The sequence below is a fragment of the Myiozetetes cayanensis genome, unplaced genomic scaffold (genome assembly GCF_022539395.1).
Source record: "Myiozetetes cayanensis isolate MyiCay16 unplaced genomic scaffold, myiCay2020 scf12, whole genome shotgun sequence".
In the NCBI taxonomy this organism is placed as follows: domain Eukaryota; kingdom Metazoa; phylum Chordata; class Aves; order Passeriformes; family Tyrannidae; genus Myiozetetes; species Myiozetetes cayanensis.
The window spans coordinates 27776138-27802487 of record NW_026086826.1 but is presented as its reverse complement, the minus strand read 5'-3'; the positions used below and the strand labels follow the sequence as shown (position 1 = coordinate 27802487).

General features: G+C 52.3%; 1 protein-coding gene and 2 long non-coding RNA genes across 9 annotated transcripts in view; 2 read left to right on the top strand and 1 right to left on the bottom strand.

Annotated features, from left to right (window-relative positions):
• The window catches only part of TNR (tenascin R), a 74559-nt gene that overhangs the window by 9892 nt on the left and 38317 nt on the right, over positions 1-26350 (bottom strand). Inside the window, exons 2-17 of one of the 2 annotated variants that reach the window (XM_050307142.1) lie at positions 22302-22857; positions 19063-19539; positions 18372-18635; positions 17408-17523; positions 14764-14914; positions 11914-12183; positions 10027-10212; positions 7153-7242; positions 6777-7040; positions 5866-6132; positions 5637-5756; positions 4973-5116; positions 4197-4316; positions 3778-3921; positions 3064-3194; positions 1955-2087 (exon numbers count right to left, since the gene is read on the bottom strand). In XM_050307142.1, the coding sequence (XP_050163099.1) occupies positions 1955-2087; positions 3064-3194; positions 3778-3921; positions 4197-4316; positions 4973-5116; positions 5637-5756; positions 5866-6132; positions 6777-7040; positions 7153-7242; positions 10027-10212; positions 11914-12183; positions 14764-14914; positions 17408-17523; positions 18372-18635; positions 19063-19539; positions 22302-22797 (3373 nt within the window). In that variant the 5' untranslated portion in view covers positions 22798-22857. The remainder of the gene's footprint in view (positions 1-1954; positions 2088-3063; positions 3195-3777; positions 3922-4196; positions 4317-4972; positions 5117-5636; positions 5757-5865; positions 6133-6776; positions 7041-7152; positions 7243-10026; positions 10213-11913; positions 12184-14763; positions 14915-17407; positions 17524-18371; positions 18636-19062; positions 19540-22301; positions 22858-26350) is intronic. The other variant, XM_050307143.1, reaches the window with a different exon arrangement.
• On the top strand, positions 387-18378 carry LOC126635698 (uncharacterized). 5 transcript variants are annotated; one of them, XR_007627763.1, is made up of 7 exons: positions 387-545; positions 9169-9288; positions 9739-9902; positions 12772-12955; positions 13091-13308; positions 17399-17521; positions 18125-18378. It is a non-coding gene; the product is annotated as an uncharacterized LOC126635698 (long non-coding RNA). The 5 variants fall into 5 exon arrangements; XR_007627762.1 differs by lacking the exons at positions 17399-17521; positions 18125-18378 and adding exons at positions 15967-16082; positions 16159-17148; XR_007627761.1 differs by lacking the exons at positions 17399-17521; positions 18125-18378 and adding exons at positions 13906-14139; positions 14273-14765.
• LOC126635699 (uncharacterized) lies at positions 19465-22308 on the top strand. Of its 2 annotated transcripts, none has more exons than XR_007627765.1 (5): positions 19465-19593; positions 19999-20062; positions 20595-20692; positions 21621-21723; positions 21840-22308. It is a non-coding gene; the product is annotated as an uncharacterized LOC126635699 (long non-coding RNA). The 2 variants fall into 2 exon arrangements; XR_007627764.1 differs by having other exon boundaries at positions 20595-20696.

Genomic DNA, 26350 nt, shown 5'->3' with positions numbered 1-26350 from the left:
CTGTAGTGCAGCGTCTGGTGAGATGCTGTTTACATTTTATAGTATCCAACCATGAAAACTTCTTCAAAGACAACGAGTTTGGGCTCCCCTGAGCTCTGTGGAGATTGCTTGTTTCTTAATTTATATTCATATCTTTAAGAGCCAAGGAGACCTTGAAAGACATTTCAAACCACTATAAATTATAAATACTGTATCTGTTTCTTCCTTTTGTCTCATCTGTGTACAATTCCCCAAGAACCTTATGCAAACATGAAACAAAAGAGGCCGAGCTATTAATATGTCAGAGGGAATAGAAGAACCCCGGGATGTGTACTGTAAGCAGAAGGAAGCAAAACAATTTAAATTAAGCCTGGGTGTTTCTTCTTTTTTTTTTTTTTTTTTTTGTTTTTTTTCCTGAAGACAAGTCCTTGTTCTCAGCAAAGTGCCCTGATGCATTGCCAGAGTAAATTGAATCCCAGATCCTGATGCTTCACTTCAGGGATGTGTCCATGGATTGGACTGCCTTGGTGATAGTTCCTGGATGCTTCTGTCTCATCAATACTGGGGTAAGTAGGGAGAAGCTGGTTTCTTGCTGATGCTTATCTTCATCTTAAAAGCAAATTAAACCTGTGTTGGATGCTGCATCAGCTGGCAATGGTGACTCTAATGCTGCTGAGGTCTGACATTTGTGTTTGATGGAAAAGGTGCTCTCCTTGCCTGCTGTGGACTGGGTTTCTGCTGCTTTATCCCAGCTGAGAAGTCACCCCTCTGCAGCTTCATCCCTGACTCCCAAACAGCCTCAAAGATTGGATGGATATGTCCATCACCTGCCTGAATTTCACTGGCCTTATGTGCCCATGTAAGAGGCAAGAATAACAGGAAAGCCTGTTCAATAGATGCATTAGAGCAGAGTCTTTTCTTCTTTTGTTGATGTAAGTAGTTGCTATTTTCTCTTAAAAGCAGGTGAAAGGACCTTTGCATGTAACTGAGATGGGGAAGTGTATCCACAACTGATTCAAAGAAAACTCTCCTAATTGAACTGGCAGTGCAGATCAGAGGAATTTTGGTGGATGTCATGTATAGGCTTCTTAGTGCTTTTGAAGCCCCAGAGAAATGGGATTGGATTCAGCCCTGAACAAAATGCACTCTGTCTGTGAAGTGCCCTGGCCTAGCCAGACTTTGCAAAGAGGGTGAGGGACATTTGCTTTGCACTGTTTCTGAAGTGAATTGTTGCAGAGAGTGGGAGCGATGGTGACTTTCTTTGTAAGTGTCATTCTTGCCAGGCTAAGTATTCTGTGTGTAAGGGCTGTGGGTGCCTTTGATTTGGAGAGCAAACCATTCCCATTGCCTCAGTGGATTGTGAATTCTCTAGAATCAGAGTGGGGAGGAATAATGCAATTAGATAAAGTGCTGGCTCTGCTGTCTGTGACCCCACTGGTGGTGGTGGAGGAGATGCACCTGCTTGGTGTTTCCAGGGATGCTCCATCCCTGGAAACTTTCAAGGTCAAGTTGGACAGGACTCTGAGCAACCTGATCAAGTTGAAGATGTCCCTGCTTATTCCAGAGGGGTTGGACAAGGTGACCTTTAAAGATCCCTTCCAACCCAAACTATTCTATGGTCCTTTGATATTTGTGAGTGATTGGATCATGTCTACAGTGTGGAGAGACCCCTGGTCTATTCACTGCAAGAGCATACCAGTGGATCCGTGATGTTGACTATGCATTTGAGGAGGGGCAAGGACAAGGCAAAGGGCCTGGTAAATGGGTTGGGTCTTGTGTTTGTGTGACAGATCCTTCAGCCATTAACATTTTGTAGCAGAGCAGCACTGTGGGGCGTGGCACTGTGTGTACCGCTCTGGGGATTGTGATGGGGTGCTACCTGAGGAGGGAAAGCCCATAAAAGCAGTCCATGCCTACCAGCACAGTACATGAGCTCACTCCCCCCTTGCTGAGTGGGCGTGGCTCGAGTCCTCACCTGTGGTGAAGGTGGTGGAGATGACGCCGCTCCGCACGGCGTTTTGGGCAGCCTGCAGGCGCACGGTGTACTCCGTGGTCTCCGACAGCCCCTCCAGGCGGATCCACGTGTCCTCGGCATCCACAATCAGCTCCTGTACAGGGGTCCCAGAAGGAGGCAGACACCAAGTGAGAAAAGCGGTGGGGAGCCTAAAGAGCAAGCGAGGAGGGAAGGGAAGCCACAAACTACCGCAGCCCTCGGTGCCTGGCCAAGGAGCATTGCATGGCTGCTTACACCCCTGGACTGAGCCAAGGAGGGCAAGGAACACAGTCAACATTTTGGGATGGTTTGGGTGGGAGAAAGCAAGACGGTTTAGACACAGGCAATTTAAGTGTTTGCAGTCTGTGTGCTCTGTTTACCGACCCTGTTGGGATGTGCGTGCCCTCAGCATGGGGCATGACCGATGGCCCCAGCAGCACAAGGAGCAGGGCAGGACAAACCCAGTTACCAGCCAGTTTTGACTCCATGGATTCCTGTCCCATTAATTTTTCTGGTTGTCGGCCAGTACAACATGTTATTGAACCCCTTCTGCACTGTCCCCTGGCTGCTGTGAGCCAGTCACACCAGCAATGGAAGCGAGACTGGTGGCTGTGATGTATTTCTGATAGCATTTGTAGCAGTTCTCCAGACAGGCAGATGTGGACACACTCATTAACTAATCAAATATATTGTATTGTGGGATTAATTAGCTGTCTGTGCCTGTCTTCCTTTTCACAGGAAGGGCAAATGGCATTTTTAGCATCTCTGTTTGCAGGATAATTTTCTCCTGCCTCAGCTTGCTTGTATTTTACAAGCTGTGAATGTCCCCCATTCCTCCAAACTTCCAGGTATCCCCTCTACGCTCAGACCTGCAGGTGTGCATAAACATTTTGCCTTAGGCAATCTCTTCTTGCTTTTTCCAATTAGTTATCTAAAGTATCTGCTTACACAGAAAGTAGTGCCTGCCCTTCTGGTCTCCCTGAATTGGTGAGCATCATTGTTTTGCTTTGTTGGGTTTCTCCTGCTCATTTCTCCATAGTCTGGTTATTCCCTGACTTAACGAGGCTGTTTCTTTGTGAGGACTCACTCACCTTCCGGCTGCCATCAGGAGATCTGTAGGTCATGATGTAGTTCTCGATCTCTCCCACGGGAGGAACCCAGGAGAGCAGGGCGCTCCGTCGGGTGACTTCGCTGGCAGTCAGATTTGTTGGAGGATCCAAAACTGCAAGAGTGGAAAGGGACCCCAGGGAGGGGAAAGTTCTCACACGCAACCACCCCAGTCCCATTTCCCAACTCAGTACCCTGGGATTCAACCTTGCAACACTGAGCTACAGCCCAAAGTCCATTCTTGCCCTCAGTTTCAAGACCTCATAACCAATCCCAAGAACAGGGCTCTGCAAAGCCTCTAGAAGTCCTCCTCTGCCTGTGTGCCACCTCAAGGGTGACAGCTCTGAAGTTCATGTCATGCTGCTTGTGAGCAAAACGGGTTGTAGAGCTCTTCTGGACTATGGCCTTGGGCTAGAAAAAACCCTGGTCAAGGGTATTCTCAAGAAACCACATCCAGGGGAAATCAAAGATAAAAAGGCGTTGATGGATGTTGAAAAAGTGAAAATGATGGTAGATGCTTGTTGAGTAAAATTCTGTTCTTTTGTTGTGCCCAGCACTAGTATTTGGGTGTCCTTTTGGCACATGGCTGCTTCTGTGCCCACTGTTTGTGAGAAGGGCTTTGGCTCAGCCTGCCTGGCTGCTTGTCCTGGGGTGTGTGCCTGGCTAAGGGTGGGAGGTGGGGAGGTGATTGTACGTACGAGTTGTGAAGTTGGTGCTGATGGTCTGGCTGGTGAGGGGCCCGCTGGTGGCGTACATAGAGACCATGTACGTGGTACTGGGCAGCAGGTTGGTCAGCTGGTACTCCTGGCTGTCTCCATCCACGAGAATTGTTTCTCCTGCAACTGCAAGCCAAAAAAAGGGATGGGTTTAGGTAAATGTTCCACGTCATTCTCCAAAATGTGTCTCTGGGTATGACCTCATGAACAAAGGCACTTCTAATGCTGAAACACCATAGGCTGCAGTGCAGCAGCTGAGCTGCAGCGCTGGTGTTCAGTCTGAAGGACAGTCTTATTTTTCCCACTGTCCCTATATAACCCAGAGGAAGGGCTCCTTCCCTACTCCCTCCCTGCCAAACCCTGGGCTTTGGGAGGTGAGCTGAAGCAGAGCCCCAGCGTACCTGCCCGGCGGGTGAGGATGAGGACGTAGCTCTCCACCTCCGACAGCGGCGGGTTCCACTGCAGCAGCGCCTCGGTGGGGGTGATGTTGGTGGCTGTGACCCCCAAGGGGACATCCATGGCTGCGTGGGGGAGACATTCAGAGAGTCAGAGGCGTTAAGAGACTGGGCTATGAACTGCAAGGGCTTCTTGTGGCCCATTGCTCGAGGTCTTGCCCTACTGCCCAGGCACATGGGCCTGCAGAGGAGTTACTGCTGCCTAGGCTGGAGTGCAGAGATATCATAGCTTGTGCTACTCTGCTACCTGGGCTGCTCCTCCTCTGTTTTTCTGATGCACAGCCTGGGCTGTTAGGGGTTTTCTTTAGATTTTGAGGAGTCTGTGGATAGCGAAGGGTTTTATTCTTGCAGCAGATGCTGTTTGTGACAAGACTTCCCCAGGGATTATTTCTGGAAATCTGCACTCCCTTTAGAAAGCTTGTCATGGTTGCCCAAGATCATGTTTCTGGCTTCCCTGTGCCTGGTACACAGGTTTATCACTTTCCCCCATGACTACCCATGAATATTCTGGAAAAGCTTTGCTGAGACATATTTCAAAAGCCCACACTGGGCCCTCGTGAGCCTTGCTTGTCATCCCGATAGGGATGATGCACCAGGCTGGCACAAGGTCCAGCTTGCTCTCAGTCACCTGATTACTAATGCAAGCAGGGATTGCCAGCCCTGCCTGGGGCTAGAGCTGTCCCTGTCTGGTTGCTCCCTGCCCCCCAGGAGCCCCTTCCCACCTGTGTAGGCGGTGATGGAGGTCAGCTCGCTCTCCTCCCGGCCCCGCACGCTCTTCACCCCGATCTCGTACTTGGTGGCGGGCTCCAGGTGGTGCAGGGCGTGCTCGGTGACATCCTTGGGGAGGGTGGTGCTGTCTGTCCTCCCTGCAGGGATGGAGCCAAGAGCTTTGGCAGCATGGCTGGCCCCACCCCTGGGGTACAGGAGGTGCTCAGGAGGGGAGGGCAGTGCCACGAGGTACTGGAGGTAACTGGGTTTCGTGCCAGCAAGTGTTCATCACTCTGCTGGCTTGGCCCTTTCAGCATCAAAGGCAAAACTTGGGCCAAGGAAGATGAGGGTAGTGGAAGTAGATGAGGCAGGTGGGGTTTCAGGATTGAGCCCTGAATTAACCATCACTGTGAACTACACACTGCAGGGGGTCGCTCCCTGTGCCCCTCTGTGCCAAGCTGGCCCTTAGCTGCAGTTGTCCCTTCTCATCCCCTTCCCTGACACCCCATCCTCTGTCCCTGTAGCCTTTTGTTCCATCCCAGTTTTTGGTAGCTTTTACCAGGGCATGGGATGCTGTCTGGGATGCGGATGACCCGGTGGCTTGTTTGTGCCAGCAGATGGAGGGAGGGTTGTCAGCTGGGAGCTCAGGGCAGGAACAAGAGTGCTCTGATCCCTTACCTTCAGCAGCACGGTAGGATATTCTGTAGTGGTCGAAGGCAGCGATGGGAGGGCTCCAGTAGACCATCATGGACTCCTGGGTGACATTGCCCACCCTGAGGTCCTTGGGCGCATCGATCCCTGGGGAGATGGAGCGCAAAGCAAAGCTGTGGGAGGCAGGTCCGCTCCCTGTCCCCCTGCCCGCCCTCCCGGTGGGATCCCGTGCCTGGTGGGGGATGTCCTGTGGTACCTGTGGTGATGGAGCCCACCACAGGCTCGGAGCTGACGGCGCCGTGCACGGCCACCAGGGACACCAGGTACTCGGTGGAGGGCTGCAGGCCCGTCAGGCTGGCATGCCGGCGGGTGCCCTCCAGGGTGACCTGCTGCGCCTCCTCCGCGTCCCGAGGGCTGTAGGTGAGGATGAGGCGGTCTGCAGGTGGGGACGGGTCGCTCCACGTGACGTTGACGCTGGAGGACGTCAGCTGGGAGAAGTGGAGCTGTGTGATGGGCCGAACACCTGGAATGCGGAGAGGAGAGGTGCAACCCCAACCGTCTGCAGATCCTGGCCTCCACGTTGTTCCCACTGCTTGTTCGGGAAATACCCAAGAGAGGTGGCAAAGCTGGAGCTCTGGGCTCTCCACTGATCTGAAGCTGTGCTGGCATCAATAGGCAGAACCAGGAGGGGGAAAATGGTGCTTTCCTCAGCCCTGCCTGCAAGCACCCTCCATCCCAGACTCATATGGTAGGTGATGGAGCTGTCCTACTGCAGATGGTACATGTAATCTGCACTTCATGACTGCAGACTTTTCAGTGAGAGAACCTTGTGAGGTCCCTCAAGGCTTCATTTCTCCTTCTTTTGGACACACACAGAGACCACCCTGACAACAGAGGATAGCATGGGCTGTCTGTTCCCCCAGTCCTGCCGTGTCCTTTCGGGAGCCTCCAGCCAGGCAAGTGTGCTCAGTGCTGCTGGCCAAGGGGACTGTGCCACCACACTGGTGGGACTGTCCTCATCTTGAGGTCAACAGATCTGCTTCCATGTGGACACACTGACCCCAGCTCCCATCCCCATCACTACCCAAGGGTTTTGGTGCTGGGAGAGGTGACAACACAGGGTAGTGGTCTGTGGCCTTGGCCCCATCCCAACTTGTCTTTCTTTACCTGTGAAGGCATCCACGGTGGCCTCCAGGCTCTGCTGCCGTCCCCTCTCGGCGATGATGGAGATGGTGTACTCCGTCCCGGGCTCCAGCTCTGAGAGGGTGAGCTGTGACTCGTCCCGGGACACCGTCACCTCCGAGGCCATCCCTGAGGCAGGGGTGAAGGTGACGCGGTAGTGGTCGATGGGACCCGTGGCTTTGGTCCAGGCCAGCGAGATGGACGTCTCTGTGGAGGCTGTCACCACGAGGTCCCGGGGGCTGTCAAGCTCTGTGGGAGAGGGTTGGTGCAGAGCTTTGTCCCCATGCACAGACTGTCCCACGGGGACATGTGAGCCACAGGAGCCGGCTGTGCGTGGAGAAGGCAGTGGGGCCAAACTCACCAGTCCTGGCGTTCATGGTGGCTGGCACGCTCTGCTGGCTGTCCATCACGGCCGAAATCCCGATGCCGTACTCTGTTCCCGGCACCAGATCTGCCAGGGAGCGCAAAAGACACGAAGGGGTGTGAGAACAGCACCTGGCAGGGTGACCCCAGGGTGCAACCCCCCAGCTCCCACAGCTGGGGACATCCAGGGCACCCCTGGGGTGAGCAGCCCTCCCTCAGGTCGGTGGTTCCTCCGTGCATTGCAGAAGCGCTGAGCCTGCTTTAAAAGCCCCATGGATGCCTTTGGACAGGGAATTTGGATTATTTTAGCTCAGAAACAAGACATTTTTAAAAGTCGTTGCTGAGGTCTGCTGTAATTGCTGGCAGCAAGACAGAAGCTCTGTGTGTGCAAGCTGAGATGGGAATGACAAAGTAGCTATATTTGTTTCCAAAATGCTGCAACATCGAATATCGTCACAGGGCTGGTGTCTTGAAAAGAAATAAATTATGCACAGTAAATGAAATGCACATTAATTAGGAAAGGTGCAGTCTTCCTGGGAGCTGAATCAAGCCCTGCTCCTTGGGGTGGATGGATCCTGCAGTGCCTCTCTTAAGGGACATGGGACTTGAGTTCATCCAGCTCCTTTCCTGATCGCTGTGATAACCGTGTGGGACATCTCCTGCCTCTGCCTGTCACTTCTGCTTGGCTGCTGGTGGCTCTATTCCACTCCTCCCTGTGCTTCCTGATCTTTCCCACAGAGCTAGAAAAACCCTCCAGCCCAGCCTCATCCTGCCTTGCCCAGGGGCAGCATCCCCTGAAGCCACCAAAACCTTCCTCAAGAGGTCAGGAGAGAGGGAAGCCCTCATCCCCTGCTCTTTTCTTGCTACAGGGGAGTCTCGGTGATGGGGGGGAAGATGGACCCACATCATTTATAGGCCCTCCCCAGTAAGTGTCAGAAGTATCCTGGAAAAGAGGAGAAGAGCCTGGGAGAAAAGGGGAGGAGAAGGAAGAAATGAGCAGGAGCATATAAACCAATCCTTTTTCTCTGCCATCTCTTTTGGGTAGTGCAACATTATGGATACCTCTGTGCAAACGCTGATTTTAAGAGAGACTATGGGGCAGGGCAAGGCTTGCTGTATTTGTAAGCTTAAATCTTTGACAAACTCTGCTCAGTGCCATTCCTCACTGCTTCTTCTGCAGGCAGATGAAGGTGGCTGACAGAATTACTGGTTGTTTCCCTGCTGTGGATCCCATCAGGGTGGCTGGAAACACACCCCAATGTGTTTTGCACCCCATACAAGACTGGAGGACAGAATTGTCCATAGCATAACAGAGCTATGGGAGAGGCTCAGTGCCATCCACACTACTGCTCTCCTGGCTTTTTTTTTTTTTTTTGCCAGCACAATAATTTTTTTTTTAATTATTTTATGCTATGATTGGATTTTTTTTTAATTGGTTTGTTTATTACCCTGGGAGCTGGAAGCAATGCACTTAGGTGATGATGGAGGCACTATGTAAAAATCACTCACTGCTATCGACTTTAAGCCTCTGCGTCTCTGCAGCTTGCTCTGGCAGGGTTTCTTACAGCCCTGCCCGAGTCTGGCAGAGACTTGGCACCTTTTTTAATTTTACTGAGAAAACAGGGGCCTTCAGACTGCCACATCCTCCCAGGCAAGCTCAGGTTCTGCCATGGGTGTCGTCACAGTTTGTGTCACTGGTGCCATGTCACACCTCTGCCCCAGGGAGGGCGTCTGGCCCATTTTTAATGCTTCTTCTCACCTGGAAAGCCAATAAATATCCTAGAGGAAAGCTAGCAGGAGCCCAGCAGCCAGTCTCCAATCTCATCCCACTTCTCCATGCGTGTCCTCATCAGGAACACAGCACAAACTATCCCTAACATTTTTCTTCTTTCTGCACACCACATTTTTAAAGCTATCTGCTCTAATTGCCTTCCTGCCCCCCAGCCTTTCTCGTGCCTCTGCTGCTGTGCCTGCAGCTTAACATTCGACTTTCCTCCTGCACTTACTCCTACAGCTCCACGTGGCAGATTCCTGAGCCCTTGGAGGTCTTGGGAGGGCAGAGAGTCAACATGGAGGAACCTGATGTCCTGCCATACTGAAGAGCTTCAAGCTGAATGAGTGAACTTTTTTTTATGTAAGTAAGTCTTGTCTTTGCTCAAAAAGTGCCACCAGAGTGGCAAATCCATCAGGCAAGCAGTTCTGGTAGGAAAAAAAAAAAAAAATGGGAAACCAGATCTCACACGGTGCTTTGCTGTGTTGCTGCACGAGGTGTTTGGGGCTTTCCTGGCAGCAAGAGGTGGGTGGTGTTTGCAGCCCCTGGTGGCACCTCCTGTGCTGGCCTGAATTGTGTACCACTTAAAGGACCTGCTCAAAAATAGCAGCCCTAGATTTGGGTCTGCTTTGTGCCTGATTTGGAAAAAGGCAACAAACTCGGGCAGCCTGGCTCCCCCATCACTGCCCACGGGGCATCATCACCTGCGTCTCTTTCCCAACAAGTTAAAAAGGAGAAGGGTGAAATAATATTTCCCTCTAGACCAGCCTGAAAAGGCTTCTCATCCCCACTTCTCACTTTGCTCCTTGCCAGCTCTATTTGGCACCCGGGAAGATCCTTGCTGGAGGTGCATGACTCGGAGGTGCCTGATCTGGAGGCGCGTTACTTGCAGGTGCATCACTTGTGGATAAGCAGCACCCAAATCCAGACCCACGCAGGGGAAAACGAGCTACATCCCAAGGAAAACCCTCTCTCCAGTAAGCAGTAAACTCCCAAACAACCTCAGCATAAGGGCAACGGAGTATATCAGTGCTGGTTTAGGCTCTCCACTGCCCTACCTGCTTGAGAGGAGGAGGAGGGGGAGGAAGGGCGCGCTCGTACCTGCGAGGGTGGCGCGGGTGGTGGGGCCGGTGTCTCGCGGCACCAGGACCTCGTGGTAGTGCTCCCCGGCCAGGGTGCTGTAGACCACCCTGTAGCTGCTGGCCTCGGCCTCGCTGTTGTCCCAGGCGAGCTCGAGGCTGGCGGGGGTCCGCGAGCCCACCCGCAGGTTCTTGGGGGCATCGATCTCTGCGCGACACAAGGGAGAGAGGCACCGTCTCACCGCCCCGAACGCACCCCCGAGCCTCGGCACGGGCGGAGGGGGGAGCGAGACCCGGGTGTGATGCCTGGGAGGGGCCCACGGGCGGTCCCTCCTTCCCAGGGAGGCACAGAAAGGGCTGCGATACCTGCTCTCACCTGCTGCTCAGCACGGACCGGGAGATGCTGCCCAGGCGAGCGGAGCGAGTGCTGGGGGCACTCACAGCATCCTTAGTAAGTTGCTTTGGGAGCTAATTCCGTGTTATTTGGAAAAGAAAACTGTTTTCTGCCCATAGCAGAGGGAGGGAAACTGAGGCAGTGTGAGGGCTCTGTGGCAGCCATGCACTGGCCTGAACTGCTCCTAGGAGAACCTTGAGCATGTTTACAGGCTCATTCACACTCAGACGTTGCCCAAAGTGTTTGTTTATTAGTGCTGCCGAGGCTGTGCACCAGATCTGCTCTGGTTTGCACAATGAACCCTCTGGTTAGCGATGGCGTTGGGGCTGGGCACCAGCAGATGGTGGGTAATGGTGATGGATCTGATGTTTGGGGGGTGATTTTTTGTGTTGCCTTTTAGAAATAAAGCAAGGAAGGCCAACGCAGCAAATCAGTCAGGGTGAACATCTCTTCTGAAATATTTATCTATAGAGATATTTACGCACACAATTCACACACCACGGCTGTTACAGTAGGAGCCTCGTATCCACCAGGAACGTACATGACAAGTAATTTATATACCATAAACCAGCATGGAAATACACACTCTGCCTCCTTCTTTATGGCACGGTAAATTAAACCCATTAGCTGTCTGCAGGCTTAACATTAATTAAAGTTTTACTGACCAGTTAGGGTGTTTAGAGAAGATATAAAATGAGATAACCATGTTTCTGGCTGGGCTGCTTTCAGCTGCTTGCCTGCTGATTCCTCAGGCAGGCTCTCAGTGCTGAATGGGAGTGAGCATTGCCCTGAATTCAGACCTGTGCTGAATGTTGTGGTTCTTTTGAGAACTTTGCATGGAGCTCTGGGTGCTCTTAGGGATGCTGGGCTTTTAGAGTTTTTGCTCAGCTATGTGTCTAAATGGGCACTGAAGCTGGTGGGGATGTGTGTCCCAGGCAGGTTCAGACTTGATGCTGCAGCAGGACACAGCCAAGGTGGAGTTGGCTCAGGGTCTGTCATCTAAATGCAGGATTTTTGAGTCATCCGTGCCTGGTCATCGGCATCTGGGATCACCTGGACTGCCCTGGGGGCCATGTGAGCATCCCTGGGGTCACAGGGCATGAAGACCTGTTGCACTGGAGGTTTAGGGACTAAACAGGAAGATAGGCAGGAGTAAAAGGATCAGAGGATGGTTTTAGGTGTGTATTTGAGGGGGAGCTGAATCATTTGTTCTGCCTTGCTCTATGAGGGACGCGAGGCACCTGCATTCAGGCATCTCCACTCACACCTGCATCTTCACCATCGTGCTTTCATTCCACTTCTTCCCCCTAGCACGCCACACCAAACCCCAGCTCACTTGTGCCGGGGGAGAACCAGGTGCCACTAAATCCCAGACGCAAAAATCCCCTCCCTTCGTCTCCGGATACGTCCTCGCTGCAGGACAGCCCGTCTGCGGATCGCAGCAAGCCGTCTGCCCGCGCCTGCCGCAGGCCTGAAAGCTCACGCCAGTTCTCCCAGCAAAGCCAGTCTAGCTACCTGTGGTGAACTGGGCGAGGGCTGGCCGGCTCTCGTTGGCGCCCCGCAGGGCGCTGACGGCGAGGTGGTAGCGGGCGCCGGGGCGCAGGGCCTGCAGGGAGTACTGGCTGAGGGGGGGCTGCAGGCGGAAGGTGGTCCTGCCGCCCTCCCCGTCCGCCAGCCCGTACTTCAGCAGGATGGCGTCCACCTTGGCGCGCGGCGGCGTCCACTCCACGAAGGCCACGGTGTCCGAGACGTCCCGCACCAGGATCTGCGTCGGGCCGTCGATGACTGTGGAGGAGCAGGGGGGGGAAACGGGCACCTGTTACTTTGGGAGAGTTGGGTGGGGAAAGGGGGAAGCTCTGGGGATGCCAAGCTTCTGGGGTGCTTCAGCCTGGCCTTCAGAGTGGCTGGGATTAGCATCTGGGGACAAGGAGAGAGGTGACATGAGCAAGGCCCCGACCCCGAGACAGGGGTTTTGGTCCTTGTGGGTTCCCAGTCCCTTATCCCAATGTCCTGGCTCTTTCCTGAACCCGCTTCACTCTCTGTGGACCCAGCAGCTCTCTCACTGATAGCATTACAGCTATAATGCAACACAGTCCCTTCTCTCAAGCTGGTTATCGGCAACAATCCCCCCCTGGCTTTTCCAGGTGGTGTTTCCCAGGATAAAACCTCCTATATCTAACTGTGGTCCACTTTTTTTTCCTCCTAGATAACTGCCTGTACTTTTGTATTGAAAAATGTGTAACTTTACTTTGTGCCCAGATCTCCAAAGCATCCAGACTACTTTTATCGAGGATTTTCCACTCAATTTACTCTTTTCTGGGCCTTTCCATCATTGGTAAAATTTATCAGCAACGATATTATGTCTTTTGAAAGGTGTTGACAATGTGTTAAATAACGTGGGGCCAAGGACAGATCCAAGCGCTTAGAACTGAGGAACGTCTCTAGAAATGTTCCTGCTTCGGTGCCAGCTCCTGGTTTGTCCTTAAGCTGAGGGATCAGCTTGTAAAGCTGTTGATGTCTTGGCTGCAGGGAGAGAGGAGAAAATGCAACTGCTCTGGTGAGTCTTCATAACTAGCTGGGTGTGGGCTATGGTGGGTGTCCAACAAACCCCCTCAGATAAAAGGTTTTTAGGTACATTCATACCAGGGATCTACTGGGAGACCCTTTTGGACGTTTCTGCTTTCTTTTGCAGAGAATTGGGCCCTTCCCTCCTCCAGAGCCCCCAGCACTCAACCTTTGAACATCACAGACTCAAGCCTGGCTGATGGATGCTTGGAGCCCAGCAGGACTTAAACACTGCATGCATGGATGCATGGATGGATGGATAGGGCCAGCCTGGCCACTGCTCCTGTGCCATGGCAGTGCTGATGCCTGCTGGGCAGCCTGTTTCATCACTTACATGATCACAAGGTGGGTGAGAAAGCCCACTGTGGTTCTGTAATTCAGACTAGACTGTAGATATATATACATCTAGTATAGTGCATATGTAAGCAAATGGCTATGTAATAAGGGTGTGCTGAATGCTGCATGCCAGGGTCAGAAGTTCATGGGCAGGAGTGGGAAGGACCAGGGAGGGTTAGAAAAAGACACGTGGGAGGAATTTGGAGCAGTGGGGTGAGGCCTGGGGGCAAAACAGCAACGGAGGAGGGAGGGCAGCTGGGAAGCACTGTTTAGGTAGGAGCTGGGTGTCCAGCTTGGGCAGGACCAGGTCATGCTTATCCAAACCCTGAATCTCCAACTACTTCATGTTGTCCAGTCATCCAGGTGATCCACATCTGCTTAGCTGTGTGGCATAAAAACATGCTTGATCCCAGCCCAAGGTGTTGAGGCAGAACAAGGATGATGAGGATTATGCTGTGGGGGTGCTGCAGAGGAAGGCAGACATGCCAGCACAGGGATGCCTTCAGGGAGCAGAGAGCTGGGAGCCACCGCTCCATCTGTGCTCCCTGCAAAGGTCAACCCCCCAGTTTGAAGTACCAGCCTCGGTATTTTGTGCTGACTTCACAGGGAAAGGAAGATTTGGGCTTGACCAGGAGATGTCTCTGTTAAGCCACGTCGAGCTGAGTGGGAAGAGAGGATTGAGCCGGGGAAGCTCAGACCTGCAGCAAACTGCTGCTGGTGGAGGGACCCTCCCTTCACTCTCACCACCGCCTCAAATTAGCAGCCTGAAGAGCATCACCTTGTTACAGCCCTCTGGCAGCTATTGAAGGGCTGTTTCCGTTTGGAACAGCTTGGGTGGAGGTAGGAGATGTCTGCCTGGCTGCCAAGGCAGACTGCAGCAGGTCTGGCGTGGAGAGCCTCTTCTCCCAGTGAGCTCTGCCCGTTGCTGCGCCTCCCTCGGCAAGGAGGAGACACAGTTTTCTCTGGTCTACAGGATGGACCAGTGACTGGGCAAATAAATTGGTTTGGAAGGGACACGCTGTTGCTCCTGGGTCCCGGCCCTGCTGCCTGATTTGCCTGAATAGGTGGGAGCAGAGGGCATTTAGTGGAACAAAAGCAGGTGGGAGTTTTAATCTGTTATATATGAGTAAGTAATACATTTACAGAGATACTTCTTGAGGGCTTGCAGCCTCTGAAATGTGAGATTAGCAGAGGAGAAGAATTTATCCAGCTATATAATAGAAGCAGACCCGAGTCTTTACTCCCAACCCCATTAACCTCGCCACGGTTTCTGTGCTTGTGGCAACTCAGGAGGGAGAGGGACAAAATACTGCACGAAGAAGCTGTTGCTGCAGTGCTTGGGCACTGGGGTGCTGCTACTTTTATCCTTGCCCATGCAGTGCCAGGCTGCTCTTGCTGATAGGATCTTATTTTTGGGACCAAGCCCTGGGCTCTGTCGTGCTCCCCCAGGTCAGGCTCACTCACGGGTTGAGACGCTGTCGGAGGTGGGAGGGCTCCTGGCTTGTTCCTTCAGGGCCACCACGGTGACAGTGTACTCCTCCCCCGGCTTCAGCCCCGTCTGGTTGAAGGTGGTGACAGTGCTGGGGAGCTGAGCGATCACACCACCCTCGTTATTCTGCCAGGGAGTGGAAATAAGCATTAAAAAAAGCCCCACAAAACTGGTTTGTTTTGGGGGGACTGATGCATGGAGAGGAGGTGCCCCCCACTCCACGTCGAATCCTTCCATGGCCAGCCCTGCATTCCCAGGTCACATCCCCCCGTGGAGGTGCAGAAACCCAGGGAGAAGTCACCCACCAAGCGTGGAGCACCCATGTTGCTGGGCTCCAAAATCCTTCCCCCTCCCTTCCCCCCTCAGCTTCTGTATGTTGCCATCTGTGTCTCTGCTGTTCTCCAGAAGGGAAAAGACGATAAAAACAAAGCCTTGGCTACACTACTTTTCCCTGCTCTTCAGGTGCCAGGAGCTTTCTGTAGTTGATGTACAGGTATGAAACTGTGAGGTCTTTATTTTGCCATCCCCTGCTTTTTAACCATCTTTATTACGCTCATTACGCCTTGCAGTTTTGCCCTGAAAAGCTGTAAGGCTTTAAACAACTGCAAATGTCACCTTTCCTGCCAGTGTTTGGACAAAGGATCTTTTCTTGCTGCTGTCTTCACTAATAACACACTAAACAAATCTTTGCACATAGCTCTCCATTCATATTCATCTCTTTTCTCATTAAACAGGAAATCTTCCATTTTAGCCATCAATTGCCATCTTACCTTTCCTAATTTTCTTTGCTAAATCTGTCTTTGCTTCCTTTTTCTCCCATCCCATCCTCAGTGGGGGCAGCACATGGGCAATACCCACACGACCTGGATTTTGAGGGGCTGGGGGGTAAGAGCACTGGAAAATTCTCCACAGAAGGAGAATTGCTCTGCAGGAAGGCGCAAGCATCCTTGTGGGGATGCTGAGGACCAAATTAGCATCCTCTCACTGAGTTTTTGGGAAGACAGGGAGCTCAGTTTTTCTCACAGAGGTTATTCGTGACACTGCTGTTATAACTCCATTGTTTTTAGCCTCTGGGACTAGGTTTTGGGTTTATTTGGGTGTGGCAGTGGTTTAGCGTGTGCCCAAGCAAGTGTTGTTTGCAGGCAGTGAAGGACACAGCACCCTCTGCCTTATTTTAGGGGAAAAGCTGGTGATGGAGAGTCCAATTTTGGCAGCTGACAGGCAAGAGCATGACTGTGACTTTCTGGTGCAGGACCTTGTGCTTGGCCAATGCATGTGAGAACTTCAAAGCCCAGTGAGTTATGCCCCTTCTCTACCCAAAACCCTGCATCTGGGAACAACCAGACTTATCTGCCTTTAAATCCCAAAAGATTTCCATGTGTTTTTAAGTTTTAGAAACGGAAAGGAAGACCAGTGATTTGCATTTTTGGGTGAGCTTGAGGAAAAACCTATTGTTGGTGACTCTGTGGGGAGAGGTTTGCTTCTATCCCAGTGATTCCTCACCCTAAAAAGGATATATCCTCATTTATCTGCTTCAGGGAGATGCTGTTGAGCTTAATTCCCAGTACCAGTGAAATGTTTGAAAGAGAGCTATTTTTCCCCACCAAAAGCTCTTCCTCGATGTTGCCTTAGTTTTCAGCTTTTATCCTGATGGTGAATGAAAATTATCCCAGGGTTTATACCTGCACTACCTGAACTTCAACTTGTGACACAATTTGGTCGTAGCCAACATTGCACCAAGAACCTTCCAGCCTCTTTGGAAATGAGGGAATTGAGTTATTTAAAGCAATTGGGCCCCTGCTTTGTGCTGTGTAATGATACTTTATAGTTAAGAGCATTTAAAACTTCAGGGCCAAGTTCTGCAGTTCTCCGCTGCCCAGAGCTGCCTTTGATTCCAGCGAGGGTTTTGTACAAGTGAAAACGTCATAATTGAGCCCTTAATCAGCATTTCTTTTACTGCTGGGGCTTGAATGCTCTTGAGAAGAGGCTCCATATACAATTGAAGCTATACTTATGGCTAAATGGTGTAGAAATTATGAATATAGATGAAAACACTCGATGTACAATTTTTGTCGCCGCGTGCAGAAAACGCGCGATATTTAGGGCAACATTTTCTATCCTTTCATCTTTTCTGGCACCGTTTCTACCTGTTCATCACTGTGATTAAAATTCCGTGGCAGGAATTAGCTGTGCGTGTGACTGGGGGATGCTGAAGGTTGTTGTCTGGGAGCGGGCAGCTGCTCGGTTTGATCCGGGCTGCTCTGGGGAGATCAGCATAGAGAGCAGGGGAGAGGGAGAGGAGGAGGAGGAAGGGTCACAGCAAAGGAGATCGAAGGGAAAAAGAGGGGGTGACAGCAAGAAGCTGGAAGGTTTATTTCTTTATAAATTGTCTCTGGATTTTGTTTTTGGGGGGGGAGGGGGAATTTCTTTGAGGACACGTATGTCAAAAGTACTGAGGAAGTGCAGGCTGGCAGTGTTTGGGGTGTCTGATCTGCAGCACCACAAACGGCAAACACAGGCTGGGTATTTTGGGAAGGGGGTAAATTGGACGCGGATTTGGGATCCGCTCACTCAGTGCTTTAAGTGTACCCCGTGATGCCGTGATTGCAGCAGCGGTACCTTGGGAATGAAGCTGATCTCCCAGCCGTCGAAGGGGAAGGAGAAGGGCTCCCACTGCACCTCTGCTGTCGTCTCTGTGATGGTCTTGAACTTCAGCCCCTGCGGCGTGGCGAGGTCTGGAAGGGAGCAGGGGTAGGGGTGGTGAGCAGAGTGGGATGGGTGTGTGGGTGCTGCCAGTTCCCACCCTGCTCCCTGTGGGTATTTTGTTATCAGGGCAACAAAAATGGGGAGCCTTTTGGTAGCTGTTAGCAAAGTTCCTTTGCCCCCCTCCAGGTGGGTTGGATGGAAAAGAGGGCAGTGCCTGGGCTGCTGGACGCTGAAGCATCCCACTGCACTATCATGTGAGCAGAGTGCATGAAGGGGTTGCAAAAGGGTGTCTGGATAGCTTTTGTTTTCCCCCTGCCCTCTGTATCCTTAGTTCATTTCCTAGGATCCTTCCTGGAGGTTGCCATTACAGCTTGATACTGGTGTTTTCCTCTGTGCATCGTGGTCCTGGTCAGGACTATGTAACTCCTGATGCACAGCAGGATCCCCTCTTGCTGCACTATCGCCCCTGTCATGGGAATTCTTCATGGGGAACCCATATAGGAGTGGGAGGAGAACCTGTGACTTCTGTGAGATACCTCAGTATTTTCTATCAGCAAAAAACTGTAATGTTTTGGGCCATATTCTGGGGGCTTCAATCAATCACTGAAATTGTTTTTTTTTTCTTCTTAGATATTCAGGTTTTCACCCAGACTCTTTCTGAAGATGGTGGACACATTTCCCCCTTTCCTGTAACCCCGTACAGCTATAAATGGGGACAAAAATATCACCAGTTTTGGTTTGGATTTTTGTTTGTTTGTGGTGTTTTGTTTGGTTGGTTGGTTGGTTTGTTTTTTAAGAATCAAGTTGCTGCTGCTAGAAGATTTTTACGGAGCCAGCTTGAGCGTCCCCTAAGCGACAAGTGCAGTAGGATACTTACTGGTCATCACCCTGGAGGTAACAGGGACGCTCAAGACATCGCTGATGACTGCGTAGATGCTGACATTGTAGGCAACGCCGGGCTCCAGATCCGTGATGGTGATGCTGCTCCAGTCCCCGGGCACCCGCTGCTGGAGCTGGGAGCCCCCCGGCACCGCCGGCTGGTACGACACCACGTACTCGGTGGCTGCCCCGGCGCTGTCCCACGCCAGCTCCACGGAGCTGTCGCTGATCCCTGTCACTCGCAGGTTCTCGGGAGGAGCCACTGGAGGGGAGGGCAGAGGGAGAGGAGAGTGTCAGGGCGTGCGTGGCTTATCCTCCCACGGGGCTGTGTGGGAGGGTGCGTGGATGTGCTGGTGGGACACGGGCTCTGGGCTGGGGTTTACGTGCTCTCTGTGGGTGTATGAACAGCTGTAGCAAGGCAAAGGCTCAGGAGAACCTGACTGCAGCCGCAGTTGCACCAGGGGTTTAGTCCCCATGTTGGAATGAACCTCGCTGGCTTTTTGCTTGCCTCCCAAACATCTAACTGTCGGGTCTTTGCAGACAGAGACAACAGGGAGGGCTTAAGTGTGTCCTACGTGATGTGCTCTGACGGGTATGGGTTTCTCCCAGACTCCGTGGTGCTCCTGTGGGGCTCCGGGCACCTCGCTTATACACTCATGCCTGGCTCTCCCCATGCATGCCCCCACTACCTGCTGAGCAGTCCTGCCCTTCGTAGCCTTCCTCGCAGACGCAGAGCCCGTCCCTGCAGAGCCCGCGGCCGCTGCAGGCGTTGGGGCAGTGCAGCCACCCGCAGTCCTCGCCGGCGAAGCCCTCCTGGCACACACACGTGCCGTTCACGCAGTACCCCCGCCCCGAGCAGTCGCGGGGGCACCGCAGCTGCGAGCAGTCCTCGCCGGTGAAACCCTCCTCACAGACACACTCTCCGTCCACGCAGAGCCCGCGGGAGCCGCAGCCGGCGGGGCAGCGGAGCTGGGAGCAGTCCTCGCCCCCGTAGTCGTTGTCGCAGATGCACTGGCCCTCCAGGCACACGCCGCGGCTGGAGCAGCCCCGCGGGCACAGCGGCTCGGAGCAGTTGCTGCCCGCCCAGCCCTCCATGCACACGCAGCTGCACGACTCCAGGCTGAAGTTCCCGTGGCCGCTGCACTGCGGGATGTAATCCAGCTGCCCTGCAAGGATGCAGGACCGAGGGTCAGAGCCCACCGCGGGCGAGGTGGAGAAGGGTCAGTGTTGGTCTCAGGTCAGCCCTTTGACGGGCTGGGGAAGGGAGGGGAGGTGTGCGGCGAGCAGGGAAGGCAAGTCCTCCCTTTGTTTGAGCACGCCCAACTCTGACAGCCGGTGGCTGCAGGGCTGGAAAGGGCAGAATTAGTGACACGGGGTCATAGTGGGGTTTGGGTGGATCTCCAGGAGGTTATCTTTCCCTAGGGAGCTGTGGCCTCCTTAAATATGGGCACCTTGAGAGGCCATCAGCCTTGTTGGGATGTGAGTGCTCCCTTTGGTTTCTCTTCAACTCAGTGCTTAGTTGATAGGAGCATCCCTAACCCTCTTACTGGGAAAAAAAGCCTTCCCTGGTGAAAACCTCTGCACCAGCCATGGCTCCCTCTGGTCTCATCTCCACTTTTTTACAGGCAAGAGATCCTGGTCCCTCCTATGAGAAGCAGATACGTGCCCGAAGACATCATCCCTCTCCTGGTGAGCCTGATTAAGACAGAGCTGTTGGCTTTGCACAAAGTCTCAGGGGTTTGGGCATGCTGGGGTTGTGGGAAAGCAGGGAAACCACATGGCCACCATGGCCACCACCTCTAATGCCCGCTCTTTACCTGGCAGCCTTGTACAGGATGCTCTAGGGTGAGGAGGGATGCACAGGGACCAAGGCACCAGTCACTGATATTGCCAATGCTCCCGTTTTCCCACGAAACAGGGACCCACTGCTCCAGCTTAGGGTTTGTCCCAGCCAGGCTAATTTTTCCCTGCTGATTTTTACTGCTTTTCTTCCTTATGTGAACCGAGGAAGAACAGAAAAGCTTCTGTGATTCCTCCAACCCATGGGAAACCTCTGCATCAGGAGGAACCCCAAGCCCCAGGACTCTTTGTCCCCCATATAAATTTTCCATCCTAGCTGACCTGTCCGAGCAGCTCCTATGGGGAGGGGTGAGCAGATGCACTTTTACAAGGAGCTCAGTTACATGCTGTGCCACACAGACCCCTTTGGGTTACTTTGCAGGAACAATTCCCATCCAGACTGCGAATACTGGGAATGCCAATCAGGATCTCCTCAGATCTCAGCCTCTAGTTAAGTTATCAAGAGGAGAGAGGATGCTTGTAAGTAAGTGTGCTGGAGGAAAGAGGGTTTCCTCGGGGAAATGCCTCAGGCAGTGGGGTAGGGATCCTGATCTCCTTCGAAGTGCAGTGAATTGAAAGAAACTCCGGTAAAAATAAATGAAATTACTCCAGTTTTAGCTCGGCATCTGCGATGGGAGTGGAGACTCCACCGAGCCGATGAATGTTTAATGGCACTGTCTGCGTGTTTGCAAGTAACCCAAATAGGCCCATCAGAGTTTCAAATGAATTCCGGAAAAACAGGTTTTTCCCACGGCATTTCCTACATGATTTTAACCCTCGCTTTGCACACACCAGTGTTTTCTGGTGTAACTGTTAATGCAGCTGCTTTCACTTTGAGGGGGGATGAGAGCTGAACCTAGAGCTGGGAATGCATTGAGTTCCACTGGCTGCACTGGAGATTCCAGCCCCAGCCACCCTGCAGGGTGGCTGGGGCTGGAATCTCCAGTGCAGCCAGTGGTTTCTCCCTCCCCAACCCACACACCCTTGGTTAACTCTGTTAACCTGAGCATGGGCTGCACCCATTTCATCTTAATGTGTTCTACACATAGAGGAATTGGGGTACCACCAGAGAAGTCACACTAATAGCTGCAAAACTTAAAAATATCTCAGTAGGCATTGGGGAGAAAAGGGTTACTTTAAATTTTTCGTCCTCCCTGTTGTTCTTGCTGTGAGAAGCAGTTTCCCCCTGGAAAGATGCCCTGAGTGTTTGTCCCTGTTTGGTGTTCTCTTCCCTGCAAGGAGCCCTGATACATCAGAGCCACAGGCAGGGCTGTGCTGCTTTTGGGATGGATGGCCTTAGGGACAGCCCCTCTTCCTCAAGACATAAGGAAAACTGTCAGTATGCTGGCTCCTGTGCCATGGAAATGCAGCTTCCAGCCCAAACCTTCCCTAACCCATCTCATTTCAGCTCCATGCTGCTTCCCTGGCTCTGAAGGGCAGCTTAGGTGAAACATCTTTGACTCTGATGGGGGCTCTTGGAGAGCTTCACAGAAGTACATATTTTTATTCAGGTGAATTATCCTGTTGATGGTTTTGTGCCTTTTTTATAGGTTTTGTTTGTATCTTTCATGGCAACAGGAGCTCTTCCCTGTATTTTTTATTACTTTTTTTTTGTTTTGAAACTCAGCTTTTCAGATGCAATCACTCCTCCTACAGAGAAGATGAAGGGGTTTATTGCCAGCTCCCATGGTGCTGCCCTCAGCCCAGGGACAGCTTGGAAGAGCAGCAACTCTGTCTCTGCTCCCTGTCCCACAAGCAGTGGCTGATGTCTAACAGCGTCTGAGGGACTGCAGGGCTGGGAAATCCCCCTGCTCACACCTCCCCAGCTGCAGTTTTATCCATCATAAAGGACTTCAGCTTTGGCTGTTACGCAGCGAGCAGGGCATCCAAACCCAAGTGACCAAATCCCTGCCTGGGGGTTTTCCTGTCCTACAGGACCTGAGCCAAGCTTCTCCACTAAAGCAGAGCCCCATCGTGGGTGAACCTCCATCAGCACTCTGAGTGGCACCACCAGGTTTTGCATTTCTCTCTCCTGCCTTTCGCTCGAGCCCTCAGTCCCCAGCGAGAGCGAACGGGATGTCGTTACTACCTGTGGCTGCATTTTCTTGGCAGCAATTGGAGGTGCATTGGTCCCGGAGGATGGAGACCTCCCTCTCCAGCATCTCAATCCTGCTCAGCAGCTCCTGCAGGGACGGGAGGGAGGTGGAGCACTTGCAGGCCTGCTTGGGCATGTTTATCCTGTGGGTGAAGGTGACCTGGCTCTCGCTGTCGGAGGTCTGCTCCGTGTACTCTGCCAGCCGGTCGTCTTCTGAACTCACCTCCTCGCCCGAAGACTTGAACATGGATGAGCAGCAGCTGTCCAGCGGGATGTTGATGTTGTAGATGTGGTGGAAGACCATGGGCTGCTCTTTGATGGGGGGGCTGCAGTTGGCAAGGCCACCCGCCTCATCCACCGCCGTCCTCTCGGCCGGCTCTGTCGTCGCCTCCAGCCGGCACTCAAAAGGCTTGAGGACAGCGCCCAGCAGGAGCAAGTTGAAGCTGATGAGCACATTCCTCAGGACTGGGTTTTCACTATCAGTCCCCATTTTCCCAGGAGAGGGAACAGCCTTCTAAGCCAGCCTGGGTCAGCTGAGAGAGGGGAGGACCTGGGGACACAGAAGAAAAAGAGCATGGTTGGCGTTAGCCCTGAAACGCTTGCTCAGCACAGAGAGGCATGTCCTTCTGGGAAGTTGTTCAGACACATGTGGGGCTCACTCAACCCCCACACAGTCCTGCTGGCTCTGGTGGAGCCTAAATCAACCCATGGAACCCATGGCTGGGGGGGGAGACCCTGCCATAGCCCTTGAACAGTGATTTAGGAAACAGGTAATCTGGTACTAACAAAGCACCAAATACTCTGCTCAAGGCCACTCACCAAGTCTGACTTTGCCAGTTATCTACCAGTGCCATAATCCTGAGCAATTGCCATCCCTTATTTCTGATGGCTCTCCTGATCTGTAGCTGCTCCCTGGCTCCCCAGGGAACAGCCCTGCCTTCTTCCTTTCCCCTGCTGCTGAATGAAAATATTTGTTTGCTGGTTTCTCTCCTACAATACCACGGTACTCCAGAAAATTTCACTATTCAGCCACCTCCCAGCACTTGCAGGGTTATCATCCCATATTTTCTGCAATGTTTCTGCTGCACTTTTCTTCTTGGCTCCCTGCTTAATACCTGGTTCTTGTGATCAGGCACTTGGGACTCCTTTGGTAGGCTCTCTTTTTTTTTTTTTCTAGTGTTAGGAAAAGCAAGCAAAATGGAAATAACTCTGCAGTGGAATGGCTCTGGTAGAAGACAGCAAGGAGGAAAGCACCGGACATGACAAGGGGAAGGAGTGAGAGGGGTGGGATCAGTGCTCCGTAAGCGGCAATTCAGGGCTGCACTCTCAGACTGTGACTCCCTCAAATCCTCCCCTGCCCTCTGGGCTCTCCAGTGGCTCCCGGGTGGCCCTGGCTGACCCGCGGAGAGACTTCTTGTCCCTGCGTAATGGGGCGGCTGTGACAGGGGACGGCACAGGGACTAATTAGCGCCGGCTGCCTCTGATTGACTCGTTCCAAGCTGACTACCCACTCCTTGGCCTCTCACTCGGCTTTTTGTGTGTGCTCGCAGTGGAAGTAATTGTGGCCATGAGCCAGCTGTGTCGAGCCGGGCCAGAGCTTCCAAGCAAGACTCCTTGCGGTATTACAGGAGCAGTTTAGACGGGGGGAAGTCAAATCTTTCCCCTCCCCGCTCTCCGGATCCAGCCTGGCTCAACAGAGGCACCGGAGCCTGCCTGTGAGCTCAAATGGATGGGGGGAGAAGGGCCCTGTGTGGACGCAGGAAGGAGGGAGCGGGAGACAGGTCGGTAAATAAAGCAGAGCTGAGCAGATACACGGCGGAGATGGCTCGTTAATGACAGCGATCGGGCTGGGTAGTTAACGACTCTGTACCCACAGAGCGAAAGCCGTTCATCTGCTGGTAGGAGCTGGCAGGCCCATTGATCTGAGTCTCCTTGTCTGTACATCCATCACAGCCGCCCAGCTCTCGGCTCTGAGAGGCAAGTCCCGGCACCCCCCCAGCCCCTCTGGGGGGGGTGTGAAGCTGTGGGAAAGGTGGCATCCCTGTGGCATGATGCTAGGGAGCTTTCTCTTTTTTATTATTATTAAAACAAAAGGCTCAAGGAATGAGAAAGAAAAAAAAAAAGGTAAGAAAAGTAATCCTGCATTGATTAGGTGCTGGATCAGGCTTAGTGCCTTAGTGGTCGGGCTCTTTGTTGTGAAATGGTGAGAAGTCACCACGGATCGGGCTGACTCCGCCTCAAACCAGGCTGAATCCTCAGGTCCTGCAGGGCAGGTGGATGCTCCTTGGTGTCCTTCGGCCTGGAGGAGACCATTTGAGCCATATATCCCTATTGATCCTCAGCTTCTTCACGGGAGGCTTGGGCTGACAGCTCTGAAGCCCTGCTGAATCTGTGGATGCATTCCCAGGGTCTGTCATCTCCATTCCCTGCCTGGTCCTGCTCCATCTCCTGCTCCTCCTGTCAACGATTTGCTTTTCCCCGAAGGAGCCACCGTGCTGAGCTCAGCCAAGGTGGGTGAGTGCAGGGGTTTGGCTGGCAGAGCTCCTGAGCTGTGTGCACGCTCTGACAGCTCGGGGCTTGTCTGCCTGGGCAGAGAAGTTGCATGAACAGCCCTCCTTTGGGTTCCCCGTTTTCATGTGCTCCTGGCGCTTCCCAGTCCGGCTCACGCTGCAGCAACAGGACCATTAGAAACCCTTGACTGTGTGAATAGATCCAGGACTATATATATATTTTTTTTTTTTCCTCCCTCCTCATACAATGAAAAGAAGCCAATTTCTGTGGTCGTTTCAACTCAGGATAGGACAGCTGACCTCCAGTTGCCTCTGGCACAGCACAAGCTTCTGGCTGCTGCTCTATTTTACCAGAACTGGTTACACTTGGTTTGCTTTGCTTTATTTTTTTTTCCCCTCCAGTCCCCCAGAAACATGGGTGTTTGAATTAAAGTTCAAATTAAAGAGTTATTACAGTTAATTATGAAGTTTGGCAGGCATTGAGCTCTCGGCTCCAAAGCATTTCAACTTTGGGGAGCTGTGAAAGAATCAATCTGCTGCAATTTCTGTGTGGTGCTCAATAAAAAACACAGACAATATAAAACTGAGGAAAATATTTGAGGGTTTTGCCAAGCACATACCACAGCAAAGCACTCCCTTTCCCTCCCCAGTGGCCTCCCTCCATCCAGGATTTGTGTCTAATGGGCCAGCAAAGGAAGAAATAGAAAAACCCTATTAAGTCCACAGTGCATCCACCCTAATTATATATTTTCAGCTATTTTTACATTTTGCTGATGGGCTGTATCTGTGTGAGCAGCTCAGTGCTGGGAATGCAAAAGGGAACCTGTGTGTGGTGATGCTTGGAGCAGCTGTGCTGAGAAAGTCATTAACGGTGTGGCAGCAGTTTGGGGGAGGGGCAAAATCTCCCCAAAATGCAGCACCACGTCCCCCAGCAGCATCTGCAGCCCCTTCTTTATGACTTAGCAATAGGAAGGGAGCAACTGCAAACTGAGCCCCAGGGGCTGCTGCAGGGTGGGTGCAGAGACATCAGATCTGCACAGTGGGATCACAGCAGTGGTGTTATCGCTGGCATTTTTCTGGGGAAAATTTAATATTTGGATGGCCCAACAATATTTCTGCTTTCATGCCAGTTTTGGTCAACTGCTTTGGTTAAAAAAATAAATAAATAAATAAAGAAGCCAAATTCTTCCTGGGAAGATGCTTGAAAAATGAAAACATTTGTTTCTTCAGCCAGATACTGTGTATAAAAATGTTTTTGAAGTCACTAAAGATGTGAAAATGAAGTGAACGTTTCGTTTTGGGTGAGAAACCTTTGAATCTACCCAGAGCACACAGAGATGCATGTGTATATATACTTATTTATATGCATTAATTGCATTCCCTTTTCCTGAACACCAGATAAACCCCAGGCCCTGCTTTTTGATGCAGATGAGAGACTGGACAATCAGATCTATTTGGAGTTCAGCCCTGCTCTCATCCTTGATGGTGACCAACAAACCATTAAGAGATGGGGTTTGCTGCCCGAGTCCTCGG